At 38.4% G+C, this 15312-nt stretch overlaps 1 protein-coding gene across 3 annotated transcripts in view; it reads left to right on the top strand.

The window, feature by feature from the left end:
- UGGT1 (UDP-glucose glycoprotein glucosyltransferase 1) overlaps positions 1-15312 on the top strand; it is a 123180-nt gene that overhangs the window by 86925 nt on the left and 20943 nt on the right. For all 3 annotated transcript variants that reach the window (XR_004807140.2, XM_035702386.1, XM_025436005.2), the window contains 6 exons: positions 5275-5377; positions 6684-6763; positions 8031-8220; positions 12284-12442; positions 13042-13127; positions 14890-14974. Coding sequence is in view for 2 of the 3 variants with exons in the window: in XM_035702386.1 (XP_035558279.1) it covers positions 5275-5377; positions 6684-6763; positions 8031-8220; positions 12284-12442; positions 13042-13127; positions 14890-14974 (703 nt within the window). In the remaining variant the exon portion in view is untranslated. The remainder of the gene's footprint in view (positions 1-5274; positions 5378-6683; positions 6764-8030; positions 8221-12283; positions 12443-13041; positions 13128-14889; positions 14975-15312) is intronic.

The following is a 15312-nucleotide window of genomic DNA, read 5'->3' as shown; positions in this document are numbered from 1 at the left end:
GCATGGGTGCACTGCTCTGCACAGCTTGGGGGTGCCCAGTGGCAGGAAAGTTCTCACTGTCCTGTGCATTCCCTGCTTCTGCCTGTCCCAGGGGGAGCACAGGATCACTGGCTTTGTCCGCTTGGGTGCCCTGGTATCTGGGACCCTGTGCCGCTGGACCCGCGCTCCCAGGGTCCACCTCTGCTGAAGGGAATTGGGCATAGCCACCTCTGTCTGGAGCCGGCCCACCGACTGGCTTCTCCTAACTTCCCTGAGGGCTGCAGTGCTCTAGCCCTTTACCGATATTGAATGGAAGTTTGCAGTGCGCTTTACCCCCGGGTGCTCCTCCTCTTATAGTCACTCCAGGAATCTTGAAGCTTCACTGCCCCTCCTGGGAGTTTTTTTTTTTTTTTTTTTAAATAAATTTATTTTTATTGGTGTTCAATTTGTCAACATACAGAATAACACTCAGTGCTCATCCCGTCAAGTGCCCCCCTCAGTGCTCACCACCCAGCCACCCCCACCCCCCCGCCCACCTCCCCTTCCACCACCCCTAGTTCGTTTCCCAGAGTTAGGAGTCTCTCATGTTCTGTCTCCCTTTCTGACTTATTTTTTCTCCTTTCCCCTTTATTCCCTTTCATTATTTTTTATATTCCCCAAACGAATGAGACCATATAATGTTTGTCCTACTCCGATTGACTTGTATCACTCAGCATAATACCCTCCAGTTCCATCCACGTCGAAGCAAATGGTGGGTATTTGTCGTTTCTAATGGCTGAGCAATATTCCATTGTATACATAAACCACATCTTCTTTATCCATTCATCTTTCGATGGACACCGAGGCTCCTTCCACAGTTTGGCTATTGTGGACATTGCTGCTAGAAACATCGGGTGCAGGTGTCCCGGCGTTTCATTGCATCTATATCTTTGTTTTTGGCCACTCTGCACTGAGCAAAATGACTAGAAGGAAAACCTCACCTCAAAAGAAAATCAGAAACAGTCCTCTCTCCCACAGAGTTACAAAATCTGGATTACAATTCAATGTCAGACAGCCAATTCAGAAGCACTATTATATAGCTACTGGTGGCTCTAGAAAAAAGCATAAAGGACTCAAGAGACTTCATGACTGCAGAATTTAGATCTAATCAGGCAGAAATTAAAAATCAATTAAATGAGATGCAATCCAAACTAGAGGTCCTAACGACGAGGGTTAACGAGGTGGAAGAACGAGTGAGTGACATAGAAGACAAGTTGATGGCAAAGAGGGAAACTGAGGATAAAAGAGACACAATTAGGGGATCCCTGGGTGGCGCAGCGGTTTGGCGCCTGCCTTTGGCCCAGGGCGCGATCCTGGAGACCCGGGATCGAATCCCACATCGGGCTCCCGGTGCATGGAGCCTGCTTCTCCCTCTGCCTGTGTCTCTGACTCTCTCTCTCTCTCTGTGACTATCATGAATAAATAAAATCTTAAAAAAAAAAAAAAAAAGAGACACAATTAAAAGATCATGAGGATAGATTAAGGGAAATATGTGACAGCCTGAGGAAGAAAAATTTAATTGGGGTTCCCGAGGGTGCTGAAAGGGCCAGAGGGCCAGAATATGTATTTGAACAAATCACAGCTGAAAACTTTCCTAATCTGGTAAGGGAAACAGGCATTCAGATCCAGGAAATAAGAGAGACCCCCCCCCCCCTAAAATCAATAAAAACCGTTCAATACCTCGACATTTAATAGTGAAACTTGCAAATTCCAAAGATAAAGAGAAGATCCTTAAAGCAGCAAGAGACAAGAGATCCCTAACTTATATGGGGAGGCATATCAGATTAACAGCAGACCCCTCCATAGAGACCTGGCAGGCCAGAAAGGGCTGGCATGATATATTCAGGGTCCTAAATGAGAAAAACATTCAGCCAAGAATACTTTATCCAGCAAGGCTCTCATTCAGAATAGAAGGAGAGAGAAAGAGCTTCCAAGACAGGCAGGAACTGAAAGAATATGTGACCTCCTGGGAGTTTTTAAAGTTCCTGCTTCTCCAGGGCTGGGCTTTCCTCCCCCAAAGTCTCCTCACGGTGTCCCTCCCCTACTTTATTCTTATGTCTCTTCTCTTCTCTTCTCTTCTCTTCTCTTCTCTTCTCTTCTCTTCTCTTCTCTTCTCTTCTCTTCTCTTCTCTTTTCTTTCTTTTCTCTTCTCTTCTCTTCTCTTCTCTTCTCTTCTCTTCTCTTCTCTTCTCTTCTCTTCTCTTCTCTTCTCTTCTCTTCTCTTCTCTTTCTTTTCTTATTCCTTCCTTTCCTTCCTTCGAAAACTTTTCTCTATAGCATTCCAGCTGTATCTCTTTAAATCTCAGGTCAAATTTGTAGGTGTTGAGGATGTTTTGAAAGTTATCTAGGTAAGTTGGTGGCACCAGGTTTGTTGAGGACCCCTTACCATCTTACCCTTCCTCCTCAACAATGACTTTTTTTTTAAGAGTCCAGGCCAGTTATCTTGTAGAATGTCCCATAGTCTGGGTCATCTCCTCTGATTAGTCTTAAGATTAAGTTATCCTTAGGGAAGAATCCTTGCAGTTGATGTATATAGCCAGGCAGATTATATATTTTGATTGTGCCTTAGAGGTTTTAGATATTGAAGCTTGCATCATGCTCCTTTATGATTCTGATTTAATTAGTCTGGGGTAGATTGGACTTTGGTTTCATTGATCTGGGCTTTCTGACAGCCGGTTCTTGTGGGGATCAAATTTGACCAGACTTATTTGATGATTAAGGCTAGAGAGGAGACCCTCTCCTTTCTCCCTGGCTGTATGTTCTAATTTCTTACATTGTCATTGGGGGAAGACTTCTGGGCTCCTCGCTAGCCCTGTTTGGATTTTGCCCATTAGCACTCATCTTTTTATCATTGTATACTTTCAGGAAATAACTTACCCAGTTACCACCACAGGAAACATATTTCCTAATTGGCTTGCTATCTTGTTTGCCTTTCATGGCCAAGATAGTGAGTCTCGAGCAAGAATCTCTTCTTTTTAGAGCATCGTTTTTTCCATGAGTCTTAAATAATTAAAATGCTCTAATTACAAATTCTGTTATGAGACAAATTCTAATTAGAGAAATTCTTCTCATTGGGGTTGTGTTAAATAAGTGTTTGTTATATTTAAATCAGAAGTTTCTTATTTGTGTGAGAAATAGAAAGGTCTGAATTATTGCTTATGTATATCCTTGCCCTTGAAGTGTGGCTCACAGAACAGCAACAGCATGAGCTAATCTTTAACATGAAATGATTGGTTTGGCTTTAACACACGTTTCTTCCCTTTCTTGTCTGTCACTTTTGGCCTAACTCTGGTCCTCTCTCTAATACAGCTAGTATCTTTCAACATGATATTGTTAGTTTATACTATTCTCCATTTCCATACTGTTAGTCCTCTAATCTTGGTTTTTGTCTTATTCTCTTTTTTGTGATAGAAATGTGGAGTGGTTAAAAGAACACACAAGGTCAATTTCTGGTACTGCCTGTTGTGGATCACCTAGAACATTGGGTCAGAACATTAACTTGTCACACAGAACTCTACCCAAACCTACCAGGTTCACAGGTTTTGACCTGGGTGTGCCTTATTCAGATGCTATAGAGCATTGTTTGGGACGTTTCTTCTGGTTCCTTTTGTGAGAATTTATATAATCCCATTCTTTAGTGAGCTTCTCTGTCCAGAATTCTGGAATAGCACAGAGGTCCGGGTTATCTGAAGGGCTCTCATACTTTGACTTTTACCTAGAGTTTGTTAAAGTGCAAATTGCCTGACCCACCCCCTGACTTTCTGATTTAGGAAGTGTGGATTGTTGCTGACAGTTTGTTTTTGACAAATTTCCAGATGAAGCTAATACTGCTGGTCTGGAGCCACACTTTGAAAACAGCTGTATTAGAGTGGGGAAAAAGGTTATTGTGGAATAATTATTGGCAGCTGGAAATTTTATCAAAAATTGAAAACATCTGCTTTGATAACGGGCACAAAGCTATTTTGATGGTTATTTCCAAAGCAGTTAAGATTTGAAATAGCCTTCATCACCATTTAAACTATAGTTCCTCAGTTTTGTTAGTTACATTTTATTTTGTACTTTTGTTTTTCCTCCCACTGAGTAAATTGCTTTTGCACAGAACAGTAATGATTAGCACCAGAACTACATTAAAATATTGTTGAGAGCAACCAGAGATAGGCATTGATTTGACAAATTTAGATTTTGGAAAATTGGATGTGTTTTAAAACCCTTTCAAGTTTATTCATTTTCAAAATGTATCAGAGGCTCCTGCTCCTCTTAAGTCATCTAAGTCAATATGACTTCAGAAGGAGGCCATGTGACTAGAAACAGCAGCTGGGAAGGTGCACCTTCTCCTCAGAAAGCCTAGATGTACAACCTGACGTCTAAACGGCTACTGTTTTTCAGTTACTAAGACAAAATATGTATGACTTAATGTCCTTGTAAAGGGACTCAGTTCTTTTGGAAATGCGATTAAAAACATGTATTATGCACAAAAATATTTGTATCCTGTGACTCAGTAATCTCATGTCTAGGACTCTGTCAACTCTAAAGAAATTTCTAAGTATGAAAAAAACTTGTATGTATGGTGTTACTTATAGGTTGCAAAAGCCGTCCAAATGTCCAGCAATAAGGAATAGCTTAAGTAAACATGCCAGATTGACTTGGTATATTGAAGATTATTTCCTATTCAGGATGCTTAATGTGTAACAATATGGAAAAATCATTGTGATAAAGTGGTGGGGGAAGCAAGGATATTGTTCTAAAATTGCTAATATTCGTTAGGTATAGCTGCTCTATATCTATGGGCATTTGAGAAGGTCTACGGAAAAAAATGCCACAGCATGGTTGGGTTGGGATGGCGAGATTTTGTGATTATTTCCTTTTTCTCTCACAAGTTTTCTGTAATGTTCTTTGTATTATTTTTAAAAATCTGTTTCTTCACTACTCATTACTCTTCTTGCCAAGAAATTAAAAAATTGGTATAGTGTTTGTAATTGTCAAAAACAAACATCAGCTTTTAGCATCAAGCTGGTTTTCCTTCTCAACACATATCTCTTTGTTCATTTAGAGTGAACTTGAGTCTTTAGCAGGTTTTGCAAACTTTTAGGTAGATATAATTACATGATTAACCACCATGTAATCTTACTGTTCTAGTAAACAAGTGTTTTTAGAAATGCTGAGAGGGCTGATAGGTTATATGGACCTTTTAAAAAAAAAGTTAACTTGTTTTCTCTTTTCCAATAGATTAATGTTTTGTCTTTTTGATCTCTGTAGTGCAATTAAAATGAGGCCAAAGGAAGGAGAGACGTATTTTGATGTCGTGGTTGTCATTGACCCTGTCACCAGAGAAGCACAGAGACTTGCCCCATTGCTCTTGGTAGGCATACCCTAAATGGCAGTTCACATTTCTTGGTCCCAGGCCCTGTGACTCTCTGAGTGTCATTGTTCCCCTGGTTATCTTCAGAGAGCATTGGAAAATGTTACAGGGCATCTTGGCAAAGCACAAATGTCTTCATAAAGATTGATAATGGCTCTGCAAACAGCCTTATAACCTTGAAAGTTGGCACAAGTTTGGTTGGTTTCCTCATGTAATTTTTTAAAAATGTCCTATTTAGAGCAAGGTCTCTCTCTCTCTCTCTCTCTCTCTCTTTTTTTTTTTTTAAGATTTTATTTATCTATTCATGAGAGACAGAGAAAGGCAGAGACATAGAGGGAGAAGTAGGCTCCCCGGGGGGAACCAGATGTGGGACTCGATCCCCAGACCCGGGATCATGCCCTGAGCCAAAGGCTCAACCTCTGAGCCACTCAGGCGTCCCTAGAGCAAGATGTCTTTTAATTAAATTGATTTGGGGCAGCCCGGGTGGCTCAGCGGTTTAGCGCCGCCTTCAGCCTAAGGCCTGATCCTGGAGACCCAGGATCGGGTCCCAGGTCGGGCTCCCTGCGTGGAGCCTGCTTCTCCCTCTGCCTGTGTCTCTGCCCTTCTCTCTCTCTGTGTCTCTCATGAATAAATAAGTAAAATCTTAAAAAAAAATAATTAAATTGATTTTTGCCATATTTTGATTTATAATGAATAAGAGTTAAAAAGGGTAAAATAATTTTACTTTATCATTTTCCTTTTTAAAAACTAGCATTTTTTAGATTAGCATGTCTTGTAGATTTGTATATTACAATTTTAAGAAAATCTAAGAACTCTGCCAAAAAGACAGTTGCCTCAACATCTTTTTTTTTGAGTTGTATTTCTTTTTTGAGGTGACATTTAATTGACATATAATCAACTAACCTTTTGGTGGGTGTGTGTATATAAGGTTTTTTCCTACTATAGTATATAGACCATACTGATGAACCTTTAAAATTTTCCTTGTATAGACAGCTCTCCCATTATCCATCAGTTGCTTCATTACATGAGGGGGAGCAGTGATTTGCAGTAGCCCATTTGCCATGCTTTTGCCAAGTGATAAGTGTTTGTGATTTAGATTGTGTGCCAGAGTTGTGATTTTCAGAAATTTCTCCAGTACAGATTTTATGGCTTTTATTACCTTTCTGTGTTTCTTGAGATATTAAGAGGTGTTAACTTAGTGTCAGAGTGGATGTTTCTGAAGAGAATATATAAATATTTTGCCTCAAATATCAGTCACTTTCTATGTAGGAAAATTTTATGTTTTGTCCCTGGCTTACTCTTTTAGGTTTTAACCCAGCTGATCAACATGAATCTAAGAGTGTTTATGAACTGCCAATCTAAACTTTCTGACATGCCTTTAAAAAGGTAAAACAAACTGTTTAAGAAAATCAATTGAAAATGTGGTATCTGAAAGGTGATATTAAATGTTAAAGTTCAAATGGGTTTATAGGTGGACTTCATGTTTGAAAAGATTGTTAACTGTATGTTCAGTTTTGCTCAATTTCTGCTCTCATTCACAGTTCTAAGAACTTAGTGTGGGCATGGAAGCATTTAAGTGGCATTAACTCAGGTTACTTGAGCCTGCCTGCCTCTCTCCCTCCCTCCCTTGGAATTACATAGTTCTTTAATTTTAGAGTATTTGGATCAATGTAGCTATTAAATTTACCTAGTTAAAAAAATGTGCTGTGGTACAGAAAGAAACTTGTCTGTTCCTTTTTATCTTAAAAGTGGAGCAGTTATTTCAAGTTGGAGTATATTTGTCAGAGGAAACTCATTTGCATGTATCTTGAGAAGGAGAGCAGGCTTAGCTCTATGTTGTCTGAACCTTGGAATGGTCATTTATGGAGAAAGTTATATAAAAAGATGTTAATAGTAATAGGGTAGCCATCTGCTGGGTCTGTGGGAAATTCCTGATGTGCAAATGTGCTTTGTTTGTGGGTTTGTTTGTTTTTTTTTTTTTTAATTTTTATTTATTTACTTGAAAGAAAAAGAGAGAGCACAAGCCAGGAGGCGAGTTCAGAGGGAGAGAGGGAGAGAGATAGACTCCCTGCTGAGCAGGGCTCTACCCCAGGACCCTGGGGTCACGACCTGAACCGAAGGCAGATGCTTACCAACTGAGCCTCCCAGGCGCCCCTGTATGTGCCATGTTTTAGAAGTTAGATTCTAAGTGAACTCAAACACCGTTTGAAAGTGACTAAACCATTCTCAACCTCCACCATTGTCCTTGAGTAGGAGAAATGTTTAAACTACTGCATGTAGTGTTTTCAGGGCTCACCTGAGAACCATTTAGGACTTTGTGTTTAAGAGAAAAATAAGTTTCTCTTACTGATGGGAGGCATGTGTTCAGGAAATCTTGTGACTCCAAACAACAGCCACCCTTACCAGTATCAGAAAGAATGACCTCTCCTCTCAATTCTGTTCCTCCTGCTCTTGCATCTGCAACAGCCACAGGAGGCATAATTAGGTCAAGAGATGGTATTGGATACACTTTTCCCAGTCTGGGAGGATACCCTTGCAAATCTAGTTTGTTTTATTTTAAACTAGCTAGTTACCTGTGTGAATGCCTGTGAACTTAAAGACTATGGGAGTACTAAAAAGACTCACTTTTTTTTTTTTTTTTTTTTAATTTCAGCTTTTACAGATATGTCTTAGAACCAGAGATTTCTTTCACTCCAGACAATAGCTTTGCTAAGGGTCCAATAGCAAAATTTTTGGATATGCCACAGTCTCCTCTTTTCACCCTGAATTTGAACACACCGGAGAGTTGGATGGTGGAGTCTGTCAGAACACCGTATGATCTTGATAATATTTATTTAGAAGAGGTAAGAATGTCATTGCTCCTACGTATGTAATCTTGTGTTGTAAAACTGTTTAAGATGGAGTGGTGGTAGTTTCTGACTGAACAGAGATGTCTGTTATCACTTATAATTGTATTATTAAAAAATAATAGCTTCATTGAGATCTATTTCACATACCATAAAATTCACTCTTTTAAAGTATACAATTCAGTAGTTTTAGTATATTCACAAAATTGTTCAGCCATTACCACTACTTAGAAACCATACCCATTAGCAGTCATTCCCCATGACCCCTGGCAACCACTATTCTACATTCTGCCTCTGTGGATTTGCCTGTTCTAACATTTGATCTAAAGAGAATCATATATTTTTGTGACTGGCTTCTTTCACCTAAATTATTAGTTTTAAGGTTTGTCTATGTTGTAGCATGTATTAGTATTTAATTCTTTTTTATTGCCAGGTAATATTTTATTGTATAGATATATCACATTCTGTTTATCCATTCATTGATAGACATTTGGGTTGTTTCTACTTTTTGCCTATTATAAATAATGCTGCTGTGAATATTCATGTCCAAGTTTTTGTAGATGTGCTTTTATTTCTCTTGGAATTGGTGGATCATACAGTAATTCTTTGTTTAATTAATTGAGGGCCTGCCAAACTTTTCCAGGGTGAGTGCACCATTTTCCCATTCCTGCCTATGATGTTGAGCATTTTTTTCAAGTGTTTATTGGCTGTATATTCTCTTTGGGGGAGAAATGTCTGTTCAGTTCCTTTGCCTATTTTAAAATTTTTCCTTGTCTTTTTATTGTGGAATTGTAAGAGTTCTTTGTATATTCTGGATGCAAATCCCTTATCAAATACACGATTGGTAAATAATTTCTCTTTTTTTAAATAATTTCTTTCATTCTGTTAGCTGTCTTTTACTTTCTAGATAATGTTCTTTGAAGCACAAATGTTTCTAATCTTGATGAAAGCTGTTTTGTTTTTAAGATTTTATTTATTTATTTATTTATTTATGAGAGAGAGAGAGAGAGCGAGAAAGAAAGGCAGAGACATAGGCAGAGGGAGAAGTAGACTCCATGCAGGAAGCATGATATGGTACTCAATCCCGGGACTCCGGGATCATGCCCTGACCCAAAGGCAGATGCTCAGTCGCTGAGCCAACCAGGTGTCCCTGTTTTTTTTTTGTTGTTACCTGTGCTTTTGGTTGTATACCTGAGAAATCAGTGTTTAATCATAGGTCACGAAGATTTACTCCTAGAAGACTTTCAAAGTTTTAAACTCTTCCAATTAGGTCTTTTATTCATTTTGAGTTTTTTGTATTTGGTATGAGGTATTATTACACCTTTCTTTGCATGTGAATATCCGTTTGTCACAGTACTATTTGTTGAAAATACTATTCTTTCCCCATTGAATGATCTTGGTACTACCTTTGTCAAAGATCTGTTAAACCTACATGAATTTAATTCTAGACTCTCAGATCTATTCTCTTTTTTTTAATTTTTTTTTTTTTAGTTTTTATTTATTTATGATAGTCACAGAGAGAGAGAGAGGCAGAGACACAGGCAGAGGGAGAAGCAGGCTCCATGCACTGGGAGCCCGATGTGAGATTCTATCCCAGGTCTCCAGGATCGCGCCCTGGGCCAAAGGCAGGCGCCAAACCGCTGCGCCACCCAGGGATCCCTAGATCTATTCTCTTGATCTGTGTCTGTCCTTAGACCACACTTGTCTTACTGTAGCTTTGTTGTGAGTTTTGAAACTGGTGAGTTTTCCAATTTTATTCTTATTTTTTTGGGATAGTTTTGGCTATTTTGGTTTCTTTGTATTTTGGAATCAGCTTATTAATAGCTGTAGGAAAGGCTGCTGAGATTTTGTTAGAGATTACATTAAATCCCTAGATCAGTTTGAAGAATATTGCCATCTTAACATTAAGTGTTCTGACCCATGAACATGGGATGCCTTTCCATTTATTTGAGTCTTTAATTTCTTTCAGAAATGTTTTATAGGTCTTAGTATACAAGCTTATAAAAGATCATGTCATCTGCAGATAGAGGTAGTTTTATTTCTTCAAACCAAATATCTTTTATTTAATTTTCTTACCTATTTGGGAAAATTTTAAATTACCAATTAATTCCTTTATTATGGATTTGTTTAGATTTTCTATCTCAAGTCAGTTTCTGGAGTTTGTGTCTCAGGAATTTATCCATTTTATCTAGATTATAATTGGTCTGTAGTTATAGCATTTTTCTACAGTCTTTTAAATTTAAGCTTAATAGTGATGTGTCTTTTTCCCTTGCTGATTTCAGTGAGTTGGCTCTTCTCTCTTTTTTTTTGTGGTCACTCCAATTAAAAGTTTGTCAGTTTGTTGATATTTTTGAAGAACCAGCTTTTGGCTTCATTGATCTTTTTTTCTCTGTTTTTCTGTTCTTTATTTCATTTATGTTCATATAACTATTTTGAGTGTCTAAGGTAAGTGGTCCTTTCCCTCAGTCCACTTTCAAAGATCGAGAGTTCACAAGTGTAGTTTCACTGATGTCTCTTTACAGCCCTCACTCTCTGTACCTGGCTCAGAGTGTATTAACAAAAGAATTAAAACACATGGTCTTTACTTACAAGGAGCTAATGGCATCTCAGAGCCTTCTTCCTTTTAAGATAACTGTCTCTGTGTCTGTCCTAAAGATCTCTTCCTAGAGTTGAAGCCTGTTTCCTGGCTCCTCTTCTTAGGAATTGGGAGATCAGGAACTTGAAGATAGTTATTAAAGGACTCCTCAGCCTTCTTTTCATTAGGGTAAAGAAGAATCCCACAGGTGCTAATAAGTGAGGGGAGAGTGTGTGTACACACTTGCCTTATTTCCCACCTCAAACCTGTCTACCATATTTGTAACAAATGGGAAATACAGTCTTTGCCCTTGAAGAACCAACTTTTGGCGAGGAGATTGTACAATGGCCACAGAAAGCACTAAAGAGCAGTGCAAGAAGGCACAGAACAGATGCAGAGCAGCTCTCTTCCATATCCTTAGAGTTTTTGCTGCTATTTCCTGGGCTTTCTCTGTATCTGCTGAAAACAGAGCATGGGACTTGGTGAGCTTGTGGAGGTTTACCCCTTAGCTTTCATTATTATGCTTTTGGAATTTAGTGTTGCAGTAACACATTAAGCTCCAAATGGTGCATTATTAGCATTAGGTAGAATTACAGAGCCAAGCGTGAACTAGCCTGGGATAAAAACCCTTTAATTAACAAAAGCCAAGCTGCCCCAAGACCTTGCAATTATATTGTATTTTCTGCAAGGAATCAGTAATAATTTAGGCAATTGATGTAGAATATGAATGGTTTTATGTCATGGAGCTATGATACATTTTAGATATTTGCATTTAGAACAGCATTAGTATTTTCAGCTATATCCTGTAGGCCAAGATGAATTTACAGTTTTCTCTGCTGTTCTCATTGTTATCTTCCTTATTCTTTAGCTTTTAGATCTATTTGTTCTTTTGACAGTGTATTTTACGTACTTTTCCCCATACTACTTCCTAGATGATAATGTGATCTTTTCATCTGTACAGAACCTCCTTATTGTATTCTTTTTTTCCTGATTCTTTTCCCAACCCATCTGAGTTTTGAGAATTGTATATGGTTGTTAACCACCAGCATAATCAAGATACAGAGCATTTCCATCACCCCAGAAAGTTCTCTTGTGCCCCTTTACAGGCATTCCCCTCCCCTTTCTGTCACTATAGTTTTGCTTTTCCTTAAATTTCTTAGAAATATGGCCATACAGCATATAGTCTTTTATGTCTGGCTTTGTTCACTTTGCACAATGTGTTTGAAATCCCATGTTATTACATGTCTCAACAGTTTGTTTCTTTTTAAGATTTTATTTATTTATTCATGAGAGACACATGAGAGAGAGGCAGAGGGAGAAGCAGGCTCCCTGTGGGAGCCCAATGCGAGACTCAATCCCAGGACCCTGGGATCATGACCTGAGCCAAAGGCAGATGCTCAACCACTGAGCTACCCATGTGCCCATAACAGTTTGGGTTTTTTTATTGGTGAGTAATTTTCAAGTGATTTAATTCTGCTGTTGCAGGTGGATAGTGTGGTGGCTGCTGAGTATGAGCTGGAGTACCTCTTACTAGAAGGTCACTGCTACGACATCACCACAGGCCAGCCCCCACGAGGACTGCAGTTTACATTAGGAACTTCAGCCAACCCAGTCATTGTGGATACCATTGTTATGGCCAATCTGGTAAATAAGCAGTACATCACGTGGTGGTATTGAGTCATATTAATTTGGACACTACGATTTATGATGAAGGAGTTTGTAATGTGAACATGAGGGAGATTAAAATCCATGTTCGACTGAATTTGGTCAATATAAAAATTATAAGTTAACCTTGTAGGTCAGAATTACATGTCAGCCTAAAAAAAAATGCTAGAATATTCTTAATATTCTTTTCTAAGTAAAGTGGCCCCTGCAAATAAATTGCTTATGAGCTTGTAGGTCAGAATTACATGTCAGCCTAAAAAAAATGCTAGAATATTCTTAATATTCTTTTCTAAGTAAACTGGCCCCTGCAAATAAATTGCTTATGAGCTGACAGTGTTTTTCTTGGCTTTGAAGGTTTGTAGCTTATTCACACATGACACATTGATCCTTCACTCACAGATCAAGAACCCCCTTCTTGGCTTCACTGGCCTGTATTTTGCTAGTGTTTCTAATGTGTAGGGTTTTGTTTGTTTGTGTGTTGTTTTTTTAAAGAATTGCACCGAAATTATAACTATCCCTCGAAAACAGTATTTTGATATTTCAAAGAGAACTAAAATTTGTCTTTCTTCTTGCTGTAGGGCTACTTTCAGTTAAAAGCCAACCCGGGTGCTTGGATTCTCAGACTAAGGAAGGGTCGTTCTGAAGATATTTATAGAATCTACAGGTAGGATTAAGTGATGTAAGTGCTGTTTTTCCAGAACACTTTGTAAAGAATCAGCTTGAATTGAGTACTACACTGACAGCTAGGGAATAAGGATTTAATTTATGTATGATGAAACAGTGCTATTCTAGAAAATTGAGTATAGAAGAACTGTCAGGGTATGATAGGGCAATAACTGGTGTTAAATACTAGGAAGTATAGTCAAATTTCACTCTTTAGTCTTTCCTTTGTGCTAATAGCATCTTTGAATCAGATCATTTTCTCACTGCAATGAAAACCATAGGCAGATGAAAAATCGAGTCATTTCAAGAAAGGAAAGAAAAAATGAATAACAGATTTTTCTACCTAGACAGTGTATTTCTGGACCCTGGGTGAATTGCAGATACACAATAAGTATAAGCTTTGGCCATGAAATCTGTAGTACTGGCCCTGGCTTTCCCAGGCTGTGGGAGTATGGAAGTATGTCAGAGCATTTCGTTGGTTAAGGGTTTTTGCCTTGAGATTTGCTCTGACTGCCTATTAGTTTAAAAAAATTATACTGCCTTTTAAAAGGTATAATCTAAATTCTGCTTAACACAATTTAATTTTAAGCTATGTGAAGAGAGTTCATGTCTATTTTTAGGAAGTGATTCCCATTACAGTGTATTTAAAATATTCTCTTGTGTCATCTTACTTCTATAGGATCTTTAGAGCAGTGTGGATTTTTGAACCTGTATTATAATAACAGATTCATTGTAAATACCAGGTTTTCTTCCAAATAATGTTTTCCAAATATTGTTTTGTAGAATTTAATCCCATCGTTAGAAGTTTTACTTGTTCTTCTTCTAAACTTTGTCCCTTTGTTTTCCTGGCTACTCTTTGCCTTCCCTAGCAGTGGGGAGTCCTCCTTTCTTCCTACTGTCTAGGGCTCTCTTTATCTTGGATATTCTCAGACTCTGGAGTATTTAATGTTCCCCCATTAGGAGTATTTCATGTTCCCCCATTAGAAACTTACCTTGCCTGAGAACTCTGCTCTCTGCTGGATTACAGTGAATGAATACAGTGAGTTCATATTTTGTTGTGGCTTTCTGCACTTAACACCTTGAAAATTGGTGCTTGGAAATTTTAGGCATTGCAGTTGATTGGGGATATCTTGTTTTTAATTATAAATATTTCTTCCTCTGCCGAAGCTCTGCCTGCAAATAGAGCTTATTATAGTTCTTTCTCCAGAACATGGGCACCAGATTGAGTACAGGGCCTACAGTTGGCTGGTTGTGTGCCTCTAGGCAAAAGGATAGAGTAGATAGATGCCTGTACAGAACTCTGAAGTAGAGTCATGCTTTATTTGTCCATGAAGGAGTAGAGTAATATGTTTCTAGTGATGGTTAAGAGTGGCTCATGCCCCTGGGCACTCCTTTATTGCTGGTACTGAGCTTGGCTCAGACTTTGTGAATATAGGCCTTGATTAAGTGCTCATCATGAGCTTGCCAGCACTGGCAGCTTTTCACTCTGTGAAAGGTAATTTAAAGAGGAGACTCAAGAAGGAGGTTTGGGTTGTGACTGATTAGAATGCTCAATGTTTGAAGGATAGAGATTCTGACAAAGTGCTTCTGTGTAGCTTGAAGGGGCTTCCTACAGGTTGTGAGGAAATAATTTGTTCTGGAAAACTCCTTTATGATAAAGATGATGGACAAATATGGCAGATTGATGTCAGACCACTTACTGCATTTTGAGAATTGTAATTTGTAATGTCTGTCTTACTCTTTCCCTTTCTTTTCTTTCTAAGCCATGATGGCACAGATTCTCCTCCTGATGCTGATGAAGTTGTTGTTGTCCTCAACAACTTCAAGAGCAAAATTATTAAAGTGAAGGTGAGTTTGGTAATGCTAAGGCAGCCACTCTTTTATAGTGGGTAAAGGTGGCGATATTCTGGCATTCAATAGCTCTTACCTAGAAATAGATGGATGTGTTAACTGATAATGCTATCACCATGGTCATCGTTTTACAATATATATGCATATCAAATCATCACATTGTACACCTTCAATTTATATAATATTGTTTGTCAATTTTATGCCAGTAAAGCTGATGGGGGAAAAATCCAGCTTAAAACTTTAATTCACCTTTGGAGTTTTATAGTGTTTATAGGAATGCCCTTTTTTTTTTTTTTTTCCCCCTGAGAGAGAGCATATGCAGGGTAGGGTGGTGG

The sequence above is a fragment of the Canis lupus genome, chromosome 19 (assembly GCF_003254725.2).
Source record: "Canis lupus dingo isolate Sandy chromosome 19, ASM325472v2, whole genome shotgun sequence".
NCBI lineage: Eukaryota > Metazoa > Chordata > Mammalia > Carnivora > Canidae > Canis > Canis lupus.
This window is presented reverse-complemented; position numbering and strand designations above follow the sequence as displayed.